Genomic DNA, 19,401 nt, shown 5'->3' on the forward strand with positions numbered 1-19,401 from the left:
GATGCACCTGAATAGTTCAGTAGCGGTGTTTTTTTTCTAATTACGGGTTCAAACACGCCGTACGCTGGCATACATCCAGCTCAAGTACGCCGACCGATTGTTCGTGGTTGTTGCCATGGTGAATCGTGGTGTCATTTAGGGTTTGACTCAGAGTTTGTTAAACTTGAAATGGACCCCAGTACTACAATGACGGCTGCACTGGCCTCTCACAATCTCACAATAACATTTCCAGTCATCCTGTTTCTAGTTAGCACCAGAGCAAATACCATTGGAAAAAATACCGAGACACATCTGCCTCTCCATTCTCTTCCCTTTGTGTCATGCTTATTTTTATCTCAAGCAATTTCCCAACTCTTAAGTAGAAGCTTGTTGATTTGAATTCTGCTGCTTTCAGTCTTGTCTCCTAAAAAAGTTATGTTTGGGGGCCTTAAGATTTTGTAGTGCATAACTTATATATATTTACAAATATATTTGGTTCAATTATTTTCTTAATGTTTGGCACCAGGGATCTTTGCTTCCTTTGCGTTCTTACTTTTTAAAACAATTATTAAAAATAAAATTAGTATTCCTCGTTCTTTCCAGGAAACTTTGAAAAGTTTCACTGAAGGATTATTTAAGTATTTAGGCCTGTGATGAGAGGATGCCCTCTCCGCACTTACAAATGCCTATTCAGTAAGAAAAACCATGTGTCTTTGGAGAGCATGGTGTTGGTATTAAAAGATTAACAGTAAATCCATGTTTCACATCAATGTAGCCCTGATGGAAAGTGAAGTTCCCTTTGAGGTGGGATCTGTCTGCTGCTGCAGTGAGTTTGATCTACTTTGCAACTGACTTACAATCTTCTTGAATCAAGACATGTGACTTCTAAGCCAAATACCTTCGTATACACATTTGGCTCTGCAGCATAAAAGACCTTTGTCCCTTTGAAGGCTATTACTTGAACATTAACATGTTGATTTTTATAAAAACCTCCTCAGAACTACAAAAAGTTCACAAACAATATTAAGTAGTTTTAGTTGCTGCTTTCGTCATAAAGCTGCTCATAGCATTATAGAGGCAAAATATGTGCCGTAATCATGAGAGAAAGAGGCTGGTGAGGTAAAAACCAGCTATTTAAAGTGACTTCAAATAACTATAAAACAATTGCAAAGACGTCACACTATCCATAGCATTGAATGTGAAAACCCAATATATAGGAGGCTTATGGTGGTGATATATATGTGTCCATACACACAGAAGCCAGTCAAGGGCAAAGGCATATCCGCTTGACAAAGACTCACTGAAACATTAAATTATTCTTTCAATCTGAAGTGGAAAAAGTGGAAAAACTTTTAAAATGTTGTCGAAATTAGCTAAAATTAGACACGTTTGCAATGTAATTACTCTGTAATTTTGCCTTGAGTGCAACAGCATTCCAACTATTTGGTGACACCCTCTGTCATGCCGACTCTGTTTATGGTTTCAATCAGTGGAGAAATTAAGCCAAATCAACGTGCCTGCCCTCTAAAAATTCACACTGGGCACAGACTCAAACGTATCCTTTTGTAACATGTTTGAGTTACATAAATCCCATTCACAGCAGATTACAGCTTTTTTTTATCCTCTCTTTCAGCTAGAAAGGCATGTTGATGCATTCCTCACTTCTCGCCCAGCTCATTCCCATGAGAAAGTCTCAGCCTACTCAGCTTCAGACACCATGAAACCGCCAACGAACAAACGCCATGAACAGCAACAGAATCTCTATTTGAGTGTGTGTTTGTGTGTGTAGACAAAGGATGGATGTGAAGGAGAATGTGTTTCTGTGTTAATCCAGTACAGCGATGTCCTCTGTGATACTGTGGGAGCACATTGGTAAGTTCAATGCTGCGCAAGAAGAAGCAGGAACGATGTCAGTGATTGTGTCCACATGTGCTTTTGTACATTTGTGAGGACCAATCCAAAATAGTTTTGATTGGAACATTTTTGGAAAGTGAGAACATTTAGCAGTTTTACAGCTGTTTTGGGGCTAAAGCTTGATTTTTCTGCTTTGGTAGTTCAATATAATTGAAACTGTCATTGCCTCATTTTGGGTACGTCACATTACCTTCTTGATCTGTATCTAAGAGCTTTATCCCTCTTGTGCACCTTTTTATTCTCAATATGATGAATGATATATTGGGGATAACGGCTCACACTTTCGCAAACTCCTAAACGCTTCTTGTGATGTAGTAACGGAAGTATTTGTATGAAGAACTAGCAAGAAATAGACGTTAGGAGCTAATTTTTTTGACAATTCAAATCCAGCCTTGATCTCTGCCAGGTTTCCTGTAACGATCACTGCTGTATTGTGTCAGTGAGTGAATACCACCGACTAATAGCCCGTCTAGTGTAGGATATTAGAAATAAACTGACGACCCGGTTCATAAAATTAATAAAATGCATATAGTGTACACCAGAATACAGCCATGATTCTGAAACTGTGTAATCAATAAAGTAATGACAATATTGTTAAACCACTGTAATATTGAAACTGTAATCAATAAAATAATATCAATATGCCGCCCTCGGTATATGCGCTCCGATACACCTTGGCAGTTAGACGAACTCTTTTCTGACATCACGACTCTGAAGACAATGGTCCGTTGTCCACAGGTTTATTGACATGAGAAAGAGTAAAACTAAAACACACAAAAGACATAATAAATACAAATGAAGTGCATTTTCTTCGACCGCTACTTTATATATTTATGCTTATTTACTTTGTTATTTATTAAGTCATATGGACTTTAATGACAACCATAGCAGTGCAGTTACCAACCCGAATGACTCAATAGGCCATGTGCACAAAAATATCCAAACTAAACATTGTCACAAAAATAATCACCTGAGATGATAATGAACAATAAAACAAATCAATACGTACCAACGATGCTATCAAAAAGGTATAGGATGCATGCAGACTCAACTGGATTGAAAAGCTACCAATACAAACAGCAGTTCTGAGCCATATTCTTCATTGACTTCCTGGTTCCTGTCACCTGACAAATTACATCACATTTCCTGTTTTCAAAATAAAACATAGCATTGATTTAACGTTTGTGACAAAACACTCCCCGCTTGGCGTGAATACACGCCACCAATAAATCCTAGACAGTTCACTCCACTAGGGCTCTGGGGAGAAAAGAAGCACTATCTCAGAAACAGGCCTAAGAAAGAGTTTAGTCACTCCTGTTCGTGCGACCTTGATCTCGACCTTTCGTACCTTCCCGTCCTCGCTGGGGAACGCCTGTGTTACCAGTCCAAGAGGCCATTCATTTCTTGGTGCTTGACTATCCTTGAGGATAACAACACTTCCTGGGCTGATGTTTGGATGAGCGGAATGCCACTTCTTACGTGCCTGTAGTGTCGGGAGATATTGCTTTCGCCATCTGTCCCAGAAGGTGTTAGACAGGTGCTGGACCTGTCGCCACTGGCGCTTGTAGAGGTCTGAAACTCCAAACTCTCCGGTAGGGGCAGTCAAGACATTCACCTTTTGCGTGAGAAGGGCAGCTGGAGTGAGTATAAATGGATCCTCAGAGTCGGTTGTCACCGGAACAAGAGGTCTGCCATTTATAATGGCTGTAACTTCTGCCATGAAAGTCACCAGCACCTCGTGGGTAAGTTTGTCCTTCAGCTGAAGGAACATGGCGTCCAGGATTCTCCTTGCAAGACCAATCATTCTTTCCCACGAACCGCCAAAATGGGAGGCGTGCGGAGGGTTAAAGGTCCACGAGCAACCTTGACCTAACAGGTAAGTCTTCACAGTTGTGTTGTCAATGTTTGAGGGTATTTTCAACTCCCGGCAGGCGCCTACAAAGTTGGTGCCACGGTCTGAGCGGATGTGTTTGACAGGGCCGCGCACAGCAAGAAAGCGCCTTAGCGCGTTGACGAAGCTGGATGTGTCAAGGGATTCTATGACTTCAATATGAACCGCTCGTACACTCATGCACGTGAAGATTACGGCCCATCGTTTACTGTGTGAGTGGCCTCCTCTTGTTCTACGTGAAGAGACACTCCAAGGGCCGAACACATCAAGCCCAACATTCGTAAAGGGAGGTTCTGTTGAGAGACGGTCCGCTGGAAGACTGGCCATCTTCTGGATTGTAAGTGGGGCTCTAAGCCTTCTGCAGGTTATACACTGGTGGATGATGTTGCTCACCTTTCTTTTACCACCAACTATCCAAAAGCCAGCTGTACGGACGGCCCCCTCCGTAAACAGACGACCTTGGTGATAGATTTGTTCGTGGTGATGCTTGATGAGTAAGGTTGCAACCTGATGCTTGCCAGGAATGATCACTGGGGTCTTCTCGCTCTGAACAAGGTTTGCATTGTGGAGGCGGCCTCCGACTCTCAGAAGGCCGAGTGCATCAATGAAAGGATCCAGATTTTTGAGAGGACTACTTTTAGGAATCTGCTCATGTTTTTGGACACATTTGATCTCTTGACTGTAGGCTTCCTCCTGTACTGCTCGAATGATGATGTGCGATGCTTGATTAGATTCCTCAAAATTGAATCCTGTTTGGCAGTGATGCCAGCCTTTACAAAGGCTGTTCTTCAAGGTGCTGTTGAAAAGGCGAGCTATGTGTATGAGGCGAATAATGGCCCGAGTTAGCGACTTCCAGGATGAGAACCTTGCGAATCGCTGAGAACCGAGCTGGTTGGATGTTGTCGTAGTGCTCAAAGTGGATACCAGAGGGCGAATGTCTGAGTCTGCACTCGGGTCCACAAGTTCATGGGTGCTCTCTGAGGTACTGGTCTCCGGTGTGTACAGAGATTTGGGCCCGCTCAGCCAGTTTGTGTCATTCAAACGGCCTGCAGTGACAGCACGTGTAGCGTGGTCTGCGGGGTTCTGTTCTGTTGACACATAGCGCCATTGATCTGGGCGAGAGGATCTTCGGATACGCAATACCCGGTTACTTACATACACATAAAAGCGCCTAGTTTCATTAGAAATGTAGCCAAGGACCACCTTGCTGTCTGAGTGGAAGGTTGTAGCATCGAGCTGAAGGTCTAATTCTGTCGAGATTAGGTCTGCTAACTCCACTCCAAGCACTGCTGCGCAAAGTTCCAGTCTCGGAATTGTTTGCTCAGGACGGGGGGCCAGCTTGGCTTTGCCCATTACAAATCCGACATGGTTATTTCCAGCAGAGTCAGTTACTTTTAGGTATGCCACAGCGGCAATAGCTTTGGTGGATGCGTCAGAAAATACGCACAATTCCCTTCTGACAGCTGTTGCGGGGGAAGTTGTAGTGTAGGCTCTGGGAATAGACAGCTGGGACAGTTCTGTTAAGGATGTTCTCCACGATGTCCATGATTCCTCCATTTCTCGAGGCAAAGGCGAGTCCCAGTCACCTTTCTCAGTTGTTAGCTCTCTCAGAATAGCCTTGCCTTGTATTGTGACTGGCGCTACAAACCCTAGAGGATCGTAGAGGCTGTTGATTGTTGACAAGACACCCCGTCGAGTGTATGGTCTCTTCTCATCGGAGACGCTGAATTGGAAGCAGTCGGTCTCGAGGTCCCAATTGATACCTAGACTACGCTGCATCGGCAGCGCATCTGCACTGAGGTCAAGGTCTTTAAGGTCTTTTGCACGATCTTCAGCCGGAAAGGCCTCCATGACCTCCTTGTTGTTTGCTGCAATCTTGTGTAGTCTTAGGTTGGATTTGGAGAGAATATCCTGTGTTTTTTTCAGCAAGTTGACTGCAGCTTCGACTGTGGGTAGGGACTTTAACCCATCGTCTACATAGAAGTCGCGCATCACAAAACGTTGGACGTCAGCGTCAATGTGGAGTTCACTGACCTGAACAGACTGGTGCAATCCATGAATCGCTACTGCGGGTGAAGGACTATTTCCAAAGACGTGGACCGTCATTCGATACTCCACAATGTCTTTGGAGGGGTCGTTATCTTGGAACCATAGAAAACGTAGGAAGTTCCTATCGTCTTCCCTCACTGAAAAACAATAGAACATCTGCTCTATGTCCGTTGTAAAAGCGATTGCTTCCTTTCTAAAGCGCAACAGTACACCGAGCAGTGTGTTGTTCAGATCAGGCCCAGTCAACAGCACGTCGTTGAGTGACACACCGTTGTACTGGGCGCTGGAATCGAAGACTACTCGGATTTGGTTTGGTTTTCTTGGATGGTACACCCCAAATATTGGCAGGTACCACTGTTCTCCACCCACACTGGGAGGAGGGGCCAGCTCAGCGTGACCATTCTTGAACATCTTGTCCATGAAAATTAGAAAATGGTCTCTCATTTCAGGCCTCTTTTCAAACTGGCGCCTTAGCAACTTGAGACGGTTCACTGCCTGTGGCCTGTTGTTGGGGAGCCTTTGACGTGGGCATTTAAAGGGTAATGGAGCTACCCAACTGTTGTTTGCATCTTTTGTTAGTCCATCTTTCATTATTTCCATAAAGGAGATGTCCTGGATAGATGGAGCAATGTTGTTGTCGTCTTTGGCCTGCTTGAATATGTTATGTCCTAGGCTGTCAACATCACAGTTTGGTATCTCCACAAAATGTGGTTGGAGGTGGTTTGTGGCCTGGGTGTCACTGTAACTTTCCTTTACCCGGAACACGTTAGGACATGGGTCAAAGAGAGTGGGGCGTCCCCGTTCTGTGGTGTTAGTGTAGAAGGCGCTGACTGTTGGTGGCTTATGAACGCGACCTAAACACACATTGCCCACGATGACCCATCCCAGATCCAACTTTTGAGCATAGGGCAGGTTGTGTGAGCCATTGACCTGTTTGCGGACCTTATGAACCCTGAGAATATCCCGACCTAAGAGAAGCATAATTTGGGCCTGTGGGTCGATCTCTGGGATGAGGTGTGCAACTGACTTTAAGTGTGTGTGATGAAAGGCTGCATTTGGAGTTGGAATCTCATCTCTGTTATTTGGAATGTCATCACATTCTATGAGGCTGGGTAGTGGAATGCTGACGGTCTTATCCAAAGATTCCACAATGTAGCCACTGGCCCTTCTTCCTGTCGCTTTCTTTACTCCAGCACATGTTTTCAATGAGTAAGGAGCACTTGGACTTTGGTCATTGAAGATTTCGAAGAACTGTGAACGAACTAGTGATCTGTTGCTCTGTTCGTCCAGGATCACGTACATTTTCACTGCTTTGTCAGCGTGGCCGGTTGGATACACTTTCACGAGGGATACTTTAGAACAGGATCGGCCCGGCATGTCTCCGCCACAGACATCTGTACATTTGGTGGCGACATGGGGTTGTGGAAAGCTATCCTCCTCCCCGCCATGCTCTGGAACCGAGTTTGTGTCTTCAACCCAAGGTGCAGGTCCAGGGTGAAGCGCTGTGTGGTGTTTTTCACTTTTACATTCATAACATCGAACATTAAATGTGCAGTTCCTTGCAATATGTGATGATGAAGCGCAGCATTTGAAACAGATGTTATTCTCTTTTAAGAATGTCTTCCGGTCTGCAATGGGCTTTTCTCTGAATGCACGGCATTTGCGTATGGGGTGAGGTTTTTTGTGGATTGGACACAGTTGTTCACAGTCAGCGAATTGTGTTGGGGGTTCCCTAGGACCAGAGGTATCTTTTGGAAATATCTCTGTTTTGTGAACAGAGACTTCACGTTGTCTGTTTGGCTTCCAAGTTGTTTTTTCTGTCCTAAGAGACATGTCTGAGTAAGAGAAAAAGTTGAAACTTGGGTCATTTTTGACACTAGCTTCATGGCTAACAAAGTTTACAAAGCAGGCAAAGGGAGGATATGACACGTGATATTGCTGCTTGTAGGATGCCCCAACTGACGCCCACTTTTCCTGCAGACCAAAGGGGAGCTTCTGTACAATAGGGTTAACGCCTCTTGCTGTATCGAGGAAAGAGAGACCGGGCAGGTCTCCTTCATCTTTGGCTGACTCTAGTTCCTTTAAAAGATCACTCAACTTTGTTAGTTTGGAATAATCTCGATTTGTTAATTTTGGGAAGGCGTCAATACGTTTGAACAGAGCATCTTCTATTACTTCCGCAGAACCATAAGATTGTTCTAGTCTGTCCCATATCATGGCCAAGCCTGCCGCTGGATGGTTGATGTGTATTGCTCTTATGTGCTCGACATGTTCTGATGACTCTTTGCCGAGCCATTTAAACAGGAGATCCATTTCCTCACTTGGTGTCAGGTCCAACCCTCTGGTTGCGTTCTGGAAAGAACGTTTCCAGGCTCTGTAGTTCTGAGGTCTGTCGTTGAATTGAAGCAGGCCTGTTGCCACAAGCTCACGACGAGCAAAGTATCTTACAAAGTCGCTAATGTTGGAGTTTTCATTATTGTTGTTTGAAGATGTGGGGTAGGATTTAAGAGCGGGATGACTTTTGTCGTTTTGACGTCTAAGACCTTGCTCAGGAGTAGCATTGCGGTTGTCAAACCGAACATTGTGTGTCATGTGGACCTTCTCATCTTCGTAGATGTAAGGCTGCTGTGAGGTGAGGCGAGTTGGTTGAGAAGCTGCATTGTGGCTTTGTGTATGATGGGAAAATATATTGGCTTGAGCCGGATGGAATGAGTCTGCTTCAGGTTTGATAGATGAAGTTGGAGTTTCGTAGTTTTGGCTTGGCTCTCTTTTTGCGACAACACCATCATCAAGCAGCTGAGCGTCTGTGTTTAGTGATTCAGCTTGGTCAATCACATATTGTTCTGTGCGTTGTGCAGATTCCAAGTTTGACATCAAACTTTGTCTTTCACTATTTGCCTCTACCGCAGCTTCAAGGACTTCGGCCTCAGCTACAGCTGCAGCTGTCTCTTTCTTGTATTTGAGCATTTCTATTGAGGCTTCTAGCTTAGCTTTTTCTATCTTCAGGCTCATTTCCTCTTTAGCGTAGGACATGCGTGCCTTTGCTGCCTCTGCTCTCGCTCTCGCTTTTGCAGCAGCAGACCCCGTCGATGATACACTTGAGTATGTAGCAGAACATGTAGCGCGGGACCGCGTCTTTAATGAAGTTGCTTTCTCGGACATGGCGTTGTCTGTTGACGTACCTCTGTTTAGACACCGCTGTGATGGTCATCCACTGGTTGCGTGTGATGACGTTGTTAGTAGCATCTGTCAGTTGGCTGCGTTATCTTGCCCGGTAGAAAGCGTTGTTTTACTATGCCGCCCTCGGTATATGCGCTCCGATACACCTTGGCAGTTAGACGAACTCTTTTCTGACATCACGACTCTGAAGACAATGGTCCGTTGTCCACAGGTTTATTGACATGAGAAAGAGTAAAACTAAAACACACAAAAGACATAATAAATACAAATGAAGTGCATTTTCTTCGACCGCTACTTTATATATTTATGCTTATTTACTTTGTTATTTATTAAGTCATATGGACTTTAATGACAACCATAGCAGTGCAGTTACCAACCCGAATGACTCAATAGGCCATGTGCACAAAAATATCCAAACTAAACATTGTCACAAAAATAATCACCTGAGATGATAATGAACAATAAAACAAATCAATACGTACCAACGATGCTATCAAAAAGGTATAGGATGCATGCAGACTCAACTGGATTGAAAAGCTACCAATACAAACAGCAGTTCTGAGCCATATTCTTCATTGACTTCCTGGTTCCTGTCACCTGACAAATTACATCACATTTCCTGTTTTCAAAATAAAACATAGCATTGATTTAACGTTTGTGACAAAACAATCAATGTACAGTTATGATTGTATTTAATGTAATGTAATCAACTGGATATTGACTATGGGCCATTCAAAATCCGACTTACATTGAACTCACCAGAAGACCACTCCCAGAGGACACTAACTTCCACACCTTTACTGATTGGTATAAATACCTGTAGGAACCATTGTTCTGGAGTTGGCTGGTGGAGGCAGCTGACGGGCCCTAGGGATGGTCAATGGGCCCTGTGGCCTGTTGGTGGCAACGACCAGCGGCTCCTCATCTGAGATGTTCTTTTTACCACAACACCCTTTCTCTTATTAAATACATTTGATTTTAACCTTTCGATCCGATGCCCTCTGTCCGTCCTGCGTTTCTTCATTTTCAACACAACACTAGACACTGACAGGCGTCGTTGAAGTTCCTTCATTTCAACTCAGAAACAAGTGGCCGTCAAGGTATCAAGGTTGTCGCATTTCAGACAATCTTGGCAAAAAAGCCATTAGCCAAACACAGCGTCCTAAACAAAAAAATAAGCCGCAGAGTGGCAGACAAGAAGACACGGCTGTTTTCTTGCTAGTTGTTTTTTAAGCTGTTAACCATTAGTCAAACACACCATCCTTAACAAACAATAATAGTGAGTCGAAGAACAGCGGCCAAGAGCTTTGCATCAATGTTTGTGCTTTCAAAAGATGTCAGCAGTTACCAAACACATCACACGTAACAATTAAAGCGGGCAAAGTCTTGCAGCCGAGCAGTACAGTAGCGCGTGTAATGGTACTAACGTTAGCTGTTAGCGAAACCCAACGTCTTCACATGAAAAGTGAGCTAAAGAGCAGCGTGTGTACCGGTAGTTCCGTTAGCCAAACGCACCGTAACCACAAGAGGTCCTTGAGCCCGCCACCATAACTGGGCTCCCAAAATATGACATAATGTGCCGCTGCAACAGAGAACAGCTCAGTCACAGACTCACGGATATAAGCACATGCGTGACGGAAAGTATGATGCTCCTGGCAGTCGTACTAATTAGTTTTAATTCTGCCTATTTTCTAACAGTCAGCCATTTGCCCAGTAATTTGACATTTATATATTAATACACAGAATTCCAAGGTAATGGCAAATGTTTCTGGACATTACTCAATATTTAAATCGATCAATGTTTATTATCAGTTTCATGACAATCGTTTTTGTTCCTCTTTTATAGTTATTTTCCAAAATAAAGAAAAAGAAAAAGCCTGCAATATATTTTTGTTTCTTTCCTTTTCAAAATATCACCAAAATGTGTGAAAAACATTTATTTATTTATTTACGCTTATGCCAAATTAGATCAACTTTCAATCATCTATATCTAAAACCTAATAATTCTAATGAATAGAATTATCGTTTGTTTCTCGTTTGTTTCTTCCACATTACTAAAGAGCAACCCGTGATTATAAACATGACCTCAGGACCTTTCCCTTGGAAATCGTAATCGATGACACAAGGACAGCTGAGACCTTGAGGCAAACCCCCAGCCAGTCACAACATCAAACAGGACAGCACGGGTTGCACACAATGTGGCCGAGTTAACACAAAGGAAACACATGTAACACACGAAAGGTTCTGACGTGTGCACCAATGGGGGCTTGGGGAACTCATGGAAAATTGCCCGGCCTCACATACGTACGCTAGAACCAAGTGATAATGAAGTGTAATTTTAGCCCCCAACGTGAACCTGCGCCTTCCCCAATAGAAACAGCAGGGTTGTTTTGCATGTGAACACTGTTCTGACCTTTCTGTTTGAGGTCATATGTCCCAAATATATAACATTGTGCATTTAAAAGGGCACAGCAATAAATAATACAGGGAGATATTTTTAAAATATGTAGAACATGTATTTGCAAACATAAAGCTTGCTGCAGGTTGTCAACATCTTGAAGCTAATTCGGTTTTTAATTGCAGATCGCTGTTAGCCAGATGGTTTTAGGGTTAGGTCACTTTGGTCCAAGTTGTAAATAGCCTGCGTCCATGGTTCCTAGAGCAGTGTTTCTCAATCTTTCCTGGGAGGCATTTTTTACATTAAAAAGATGGCACACCAACAACCAAAGCAGTTACAAAATGACTTAATTCCGGAAAAATCGAGTTTCCTGTTTCTCAGTTTGTGTACGCATGCAAACAAAATAATCTGTGTTCTTGTTTGAATGAACAGTTTTAAGCTTGCTTGGAACGACCATACTGTTGGATGGCTTCTCCTCACACAACAAGCATAACGAGTCGGTGAAAGTAAATCCAAACGAAAAATAGATGTTTCCGGGAAGGTTGTTATCCAAAACACAGGCCCATTTTGACCCAATGGCTAACTTCAAGCTTTGACTGGTTTAACACAAAGAGTGTTTAATGGCTGGCTTATCCGTTGTAACCCTCCACAGCTCGGGCCTTTGAGTAACACAACACGTTTTGAGCAAAAAGATTGATTCTCAGATCAAATATCCAATGGATTATTTGTTCAAATACCCGTAAGTAATAACAAAGACCAGGTTCACGTCCCTTCTCCTCTGAAATTCTTAGAAAAGAATAGTAGGATGTCTTACTTGGAAACACAGACTCCATGGCTGTAAAACTTTCAACTCTCCGCACGCCACAATCACATGAGCACCGTACAGGGTTTTCCGCTGTGACGTCATGAAACATTGGAGAAGCATTTTTTTAGCGCTGTTTCTCTCTCTAAATTGTGCGTGCATGTACTGCTGGGACCATGTGAGGTGGCCTGCCCCCCTCTCTCCCCCCTCCCTCTTTACTGTTGATCCCCATGGCAGCGGGGTGGGAACGTTGAGCCCACATCCCAACTTGTGGCACCATCGGCCTTTAATCTGCAAGGCACGTGACACCCGGGGGAACCGGCATCACAGAGCTGCGCCAAACCGACCTGGAAGCAATGATGATGGCGCTGCACGGGGGACCTCGTATACAAACATTTAGATTTGCAAATGTATTGAAGTTCATTTTCCTTCTTCAGGATACGCACTAATGATTTTATTGTCAGACGGAAAAGATTTACTTTAAATCTCTTTCGATCATGACATTCCACTGTTCCATTGTTGGTAGCAGGTTATGAAAATGACTGCCAGGTCTAAATTCTCTTTTTTTGTCCGCATAGTTCCCCCTGACTTTTGCAAATGCTTATGCTAGATACACTTACGGACAGTTGTGAATGTATTAAATGGTAAACGGACTGTACTTGTATAGAGCTTTTCTAGTCTTCTGACCATTACATGATATCATTCACCCATTCATACACTGATGACAGGAGAACCACACACAGTGACACCTGCCCATCAGTAACTAACATTCACACACTGTAGTCGCAGCTACAGGATGTTGGGTTAAGTGTCTTGCCCAAGGACACATCGACATGCAGGTTAGCAGAGCCTGGGATCGAACCAACAACCCTCTGAGTGGAGGACAACCGTGCTCCCCACTCACCCACAGTCGCCACGCTGTTATGCATGAGAGTTTACCAAAATGTCAACCTTGGCTTTAACCACCAAAGTACATTTGTGAAATGAAAAGAACCCTGAACAAGACCCTGATTGAACACTGGAAACAGACAATAGGCAACAGCAAAACGTTTTACAAATACAGGCCATTTATATCAAGTCAACCTTGATATGCAAGTTCAAGATTTGCAAAAAAACACAATCTCAAGCTTTGAAAACGCACAGATTTTTTGTACACTTAGGAATAAGGGATCCAGGAAGGTTTGTGTGAAGAGCAGAGGTTCTACCCAGAACCATTTTTCCTCCACACAGGACGCTACTGAAGAACTGTTTTTTAAAGGGTTCTTTAAGAACCGTTTGAGGTCAATACATTGAACGCTTGTCTGTTAAATACTATGCCAGCCCGGTGTGGAACCATTACACCACTTAAGAGTTCACTGTAGATCATCCTAGAGGGTGAAAGCTGGAGACATGAGTCATTGCCAAAACTAACGCTCAGACAACCGCCTGATGTTTAGTGAATCATTCTTAAGACATTCCTTCTTGCAGGTATTTGTTCTACATGACGGGACAGGGAATGGCATGACAGGAACGATCGGAGTTTGTGATTCATTCATGTACAAGTCATCCCGTACAAACGAAAGCTAACGGATGTTTGATGGCATTCCTGATTCATCGTCCTGTAGGACAGGAAGCGGTTTTGCATCCAAAATCGCTCATATTTAGAGAAAGCAGAACATATTACACCATATTGAATTTCCAAGTTGACATGATTATGTAAAAAGAGAAAAAAAGTCATTGTTTTATCAAGTTGGAGTCAAGATCAAGTGACTTGATCATTTATGGCTGTAATCTTCATAGAAATGGTTCTTTGGTGCAGAAAAGAAAAGCAAAAGAAGTTGGATTAACCAGTAAAGCCGGTTTGATTATCAGGAATTAGTTTAACAAAAGTCTGAGCGCTGCTTGTACACAAATGGTGACAGTGTAAGGTTTAATACTGCAGGTTTTTTTTTTTTTTTTTTAAAGGACATGAAAGGAAACTCTATATACAGCTCATGTTCAGACCTCAAAGACTGAACTTCCTGAGCTGACCAACAAGCGAAGCCAAGCAGGAGCCAGTGCTGCACCACCAGCCAGTCTACTGCCCGTCGGAGGAACATTCAGATAGACAAAAGGTTACACCTGAAATGATAAGTCAGACAATTTTTTACAAATAAGTGTTTATTTTTCCAAAAGAAAAGTTATTTACATTATGTACACCCTTCCCACAAACTGCAACATTAACACTACGCAAAAACTTCAGAGAAGGTTGTGTGCAATAAGATCAGGTGTCGGCCACTTCTAAGAGCATCGGTAATCTCTCAGCAGAAAGGCACACTTCTTGGTCACAGACAAACACTCACAACATAGAAACACTCAGTTCACACACACACAAAAAAATACTGCATCGAGGAGAAATGCATTCAACATATGCTTCATTAAGAGATGTGCATTGATAAATAACGTTGGTCTTGCAGTGCTTCCATTTTCCTCATAAATAAAAATGATTTAAAATGTACAGTGACTGCATTGCTGGCGCAGGTCCACCGGCACACATCTGTATTCTACGTCAATAGTCCACACAAGAAACCTTCTGCAACTCCTCGGGCCACCTTAACACGTCCCAGGACAGCCCCTTGCTTTACATCCTGCACATTGTACTTCCCGCGGACGAGTCCTCGTCTCTAGAAACCTTCCAGGTGCAGCCAAGAGTCCAATCGAGCCCCCACCCCCCCTCCATCACCGTGTGCTGTTCAATCCTTCTACGAAAACAAAGTGCTCATAGCGAAGGCGATGCTTCTCGCGATCCTTGTTGGCTCCCCGTGGTGATGGTGCATTGGTTGTTGGAAGTGCAGAGTGGTTACATGGGCAACCTGTCAATCAAACAAAGGTTGTTTAGACTATTGTACACGCCATTCTGCAGCTTCTCCTACACTTAATATCAAAAACAACGCACTGCGTACCGTTTTCGTGGCTTCACTTCCCACCCATCACGACATTTCACAAACGTTAGGGAGTCTCCCGGGGAAATTTCAGTTGTTGCCGGATCTTGGGCACAGAATGTAAACCTGCGAGGTCAGAAAGGAATCAGTTAGCGCCAGTCAAGAACAATAAATCCTGGGAGGTGGTGCCACCAGCCCCTACTTACTTCTTCTGCGTTTCCCCGGCCTTCACGCGAATCCGCCGGACTGCCAGCACAGGTTTGGTGGGCTTGGTGTTCCAGGCCCACCAATTCTTCTTGATGGTCTTCCACACGGAGTTCCAGGTTTCAGAATCGCCTTCCCAGCTCAGACGGATCTTTAGCAGGTCACCAATATCCTTCTCAGTGAACACCAAGAAGGTGTTGGTCAGGTTCAGGCCGATGGTCTCATCAGGGCTGCGCAAAAAAAACAAAAAGTAGTTTAAAAAAAACAAAAAGCAGCAACGAGGGTCCGACAGACTTTACACCACATCATGCTTATACAAACAAGGTCAAAGCAAAGACATCAATGGGAACTGCTCCAGTGAGAGCATCACATGGCTGGCGCTTAGAAAAGGTCAGACCAAACAAGATTCCAGTTCCAAATTTACATGATGGCACGTTGCGCTTCCAAATCCCTCAGACGTGCAGCTGCCAGCGCACTGGTAGTTTTATGAGTTGTCATTCTAAAATGTAGTGAGGAAAAACATTTGATGGATTTTTGAACTTACACTTCCACAGACATGTTCTCCGTATCGTTATGGGCTCCGTACAACTTGACGTGGAAGGTTGGATCTGCGTTGTCAGCCTGTTTTCTGTTGAACACGTGCATCTTCATCTGGTAGTGGTAGCCTTCAAAAAAGGAAACAGAGTTAATGTTTGACAGATTATAGTCAGTAGTAGTTTATTTGTTAAATGGGTTGCCGTTAAAAGATAAGACCACGATTGGTCGATTATCGCAGACTCGTCACACGAGGAAGTGACTGGTAGTAATAAAAGCCCAAACTCCATGACTCACCTCCGAAGGGCATGTCGGCACGCGTCTTCAGGTACATCTTAGTGTTGCGCCTCTTGCGCATCTTCCGGGTGTTGTAGCCGATGTTGTTGCAGCGGTTCTTGCGGCAGCTGAGGCAGATGCCCTTCTTGAAGCGCTCGGGTCCGGTGCACTGGTAGGCGAAGCTCATGTGGTCCTTGTTCATCAAGGAGTCTACAAACAGGTGCACGGCACGCTCGTGCTCGCACTTCATCACCGCCATGAAATCTGGAGCAGGAGGAAGGCCGGGTTAGAGGGGATGAAGTGAAGAGAACGCTGTGACAATTTTTGTAGATGTTGATTACGAACATGAAAATCAACCAAGAAGCGCTGTGGCCTCAGTGATCACGCTTGGCTCTACAAAGCGGTTTTGAGCACTTACTTCCAGCCACTGCCAGCACATCTCCCAGCGCACAGCCTGGCTGCACGTCGCCGCCGTTGGGGTAGATGTCAATGTCCCCGATGGGCTGCTGGATGCCGATGCTCACGCCCAAAGCCTCGCGGGTGTACGTGTGCAGAACATCCACAAAGTCAGCGTCATCGGGGGAGAGGCGCTTCGCTTCTTCAACCCCCTCGAACATTGGTCCTGCTGGGTCGAGACCTGTAGAAATAAGCGGCGGGACAGGAGGTCAGGACAATGACACGGCATCATCTTTTTCTCTGTACATTTGTCTTGCAACTTTAAAAACGTACCGGTGATTCTGCCAATGCTCCCTCGCACAAATGTACCGGCGTAGCCTGCGACGTGGGCGCCCAAACTGTAGCCGATCAGGTGCACGTTGTCCAGAGGCAGCTGCTGCTCGTCCTGTGTGGAGGGAAAAAAAATAAAGTTGCAACTCACGTCAGCAGCTGCCTCCATGGACACTGAACCCGCACTGAAGAAATGTTGGCTCTCAGCCAGCGATGAGCCGTCGTGGCTGCAGCCGAGCGCAGCTCAAGTTAGGCAGGACAGAATCTACTGACCGTCGCGTTCATGCACTCTGAAATACCAAAGAGACCCTGATCCTTTTTAGAAAAGAAATCGGAGGAAAGTGGTTCTGCCTCAGTGCTTCTACATCCGAGATCAACATCACCTGGACATTTAGCATTTCAGGTAGTCAACTGCTCCTCTATCACGCAGCAATACAGAGCGCTGCCATAAGTCACTTATCCGAATAGGATCCCGCCCTGCATTCTGTATTGAGGAAAACCATCGTTTTAATGTCCGGATTGGATCCACAGCAGAACATCAGTATGGCCGTACACACCTGAAGCCAGTTGAGCATTCCGGCAATGTCGAGGCCGACGTTGTGGGTGTGGTTGACTGCGTCTGGGTACAGCTGCTGAGCCATTGCTATCCAATCAACAACCACCACGTTGGCGTCCGTTTCGCGCTGCATCAAGGCCGAGACCAGCTTGTGCATCCAGCTTTCGAACATCCCACTCATCTGAGGGAGGAACAAAAAGGAGAAAGAGTCAGTCAGCCAGCTTGAACCCTCAGATGCGGAGCTGGGGTTTGCTCACATTCAAGTGCTAAATTCCAACCAGCAAAGCCCTGTGGTAGGACCCCCGGATGGAGACGGCATAGAGTAGGACCACCTCCAGTAACACGTACCGTCCAGCCGTGGATGATGAAGATGGTCTTTGCTGTGGCGTTGAAGCCACACTCCTCCAGACATTCCTTCTTGCCGGGCTGCAGGTAGCAGCCCTCCTGGTCCAGATCTAAACTCTTCCTCATGTTGTACTTGACGCTGCCAAGGAGACCCCTGCCGTCTGTTGGCAGTTCATCCAACCCGCGGTCTGCACCTGAGGGCAAGAGGACACTCCATGTCAACGGTGCACGTTTACTTCCCTTAGTGAGGGATGCAATACATTATTTTTAAATCGGAAAGAAAGATGTGGGGAGGGGCAGCCCAGTAGTCAGCCAATCAGCTTGCTTTCGCAGAGAACACGAGTTTACAATAACGCTGGACGAAAGAGCGCCAGACGCGCAGGCGCAGAATGGAGCCGACTCACACAGCTGCAACCAGATTTGGGGATTATTTCGGATTTAAAACTCTCGGGCCCGAGATTAAAGGGCTCAAACTACGCAGGAGGCCGGCGGGCGGATACTGACGAGATCATCCCCGTGATAAGAACCAACATGTTGTAATTAAAGCCCAGATGTTGACCTGCTTGTGTGCGTCTCGTGATCCCACGCGGTCTCTTAACCACAATCCCGTCTGAATTTTAATAAACTAAAAATAAATAAATAAATAAATGAATGCATACATTTGGGCCACACAGAGCGGCATCCACAGTCAAACCGGGGTCGTGGAGGGGGGGGGGGGGGGGGGGGGTCGGTCCGCAGTAAAACGCGGATCCGCGCTGCGAGGAGGAGACGTGGCGCACGCGAGTGTCCTGTGGAGTTTTGCGTGGAGACTCCCGACGGCTCCCTGCAGAGGACACGTCGCAGTCTCCTACAAGTCCACGCCGGGTTTTTTTCTGGTGGGCTCGGCCCCGCCACACTTGTTCGCTTCCGTCGCTTAACAGCCTTTAACAATATGCAGATGAACGGCGCGAGGACGTCGGAGAAAGATGAGCAAACGCGAGGTTTGCGCCATTTCAACCGTCGTTCCATTCACGGATTCCCCACCAGCGCGTCTCTGTCCTACTTTTTACACCAGGTGCTGGATGTGGGACGCTTCCATCGGAGTGCGGCACACAAATACACGACATAAATGAGTGAACAATGGAGGCAGAGCCGCGTCTCACCTTTAGGAACCGCGTCGTCCCCCGCAGCGGAGGTGGAGAGCGAGGCGGCGCACTGTAGGAAAATCCACAGCAAAAGGGCTTCGTGACTCATTTCTCAGTCCCGGGCGCGTGTGGAGGAATTAAAAGCGTCCCGGGAATATGAATATGAATCGCCTTTCAGGGGAGCCGGTGGCGGCGCGTGCGAGGAAGGAGGACCTGAGGGAACCAAAGAGCGCGACGGATCCGGTGGAAGCGCAGCCAGAGCAATGCTAAAAACTAGTGTCTCATTAGAGTTTTAAATAGTTTGCCCCTTCCCAGTCAGCTGATCATCGGCTGATGTCTCGCGCGTCTCATTGGTCAGGCCCCCGTTTGTGTAGGTCGTGCGGGGCGTGGCAAAGATGAATGAACTCGTAGTAGTTCTTCTCACGTTCCCATCCAGCTGCTCGGCGTCGCTGTGGCCGCGCGGGGTTGAAGGCGGTGGATCATCTGATCCACACATCAATTATCAATACACTCGCAAAGATGT

The 19,401-nt window shown here is 45.4% G+C and overlaps 1 protein-coding gene and 1 long non-coding RNA gene across 2 annotated transcripts; both read right to left on the reverse strand.

The window, feature by feature from the left end:
- Nucleotides 1–2,621: 2,621 nt before the first annotated feature.
- Nucleotides 2,622–9,684, reverse strand: LOC144382973 (uncharacterized). Its single transcript, XR_013452025.1, has 2 exons — nucleotides 9,496–9,684; nucleotides 2,622–9,250 (listed from the first exon to the last, which is right to left on the reverse strand). It is a non-coding gene; the product is annotated as an uncharacterized LOC144382973 (long non-coding RNA).
- Nucleotides 9,685–14,332: 4,648 nt separating this feature from the next.
- lipg (lipase, endothelial) lies at nucleotides 14,333–19,164 on the reverse strand. Its single transcript, XM_040196277.2, has 10 exons — nucleotides 18,897–19,164; nucleotides 17,758–17,948; nucleotides 17,411–17,590; nucleotides 16,857–16,968; nucleotides 16,546–16,764; nucleotides 16,149–16,391; nucleotides 15,862–15,982; nucleotides 15,320–15,547; nucleotides 15,135–15,239; nucleotides 14,333–15,044 (listed from the first exon to the last, which is right to left on the reverse strand). The coding sequence occupies exons 1-10, from the start codon at nucleotides 18,985–18,987 to the stop codon at nucleotides 15,032–15,034; spliced, it is 1,503 nt and encodes a 500-aa protein (XP_040052211.2). The 5' UTR covers nucleotides 18,988–19,164; the 3' UTR covers nucleotides 14,333–15,031.
- Between the last annotated feature and the right edge of the window lie 237 nt (nucleotides 19,165–19,401).

This window comes from Gasterosteus aculeatus, chromosome 13, assembly GCF_964276395.1.
Source record: "Gasterosteus aculeatus chromosome 13, fGasAcu3.hap1.1, whole genome shotgun sequence".
Classification (NCBI taxonomy): Eukaryota; Metazoa; Chordata; class Actinopteri; order Perciformes; family Gasterosteidae; genus Gasterosteus; species Gasterosteus aculeatus.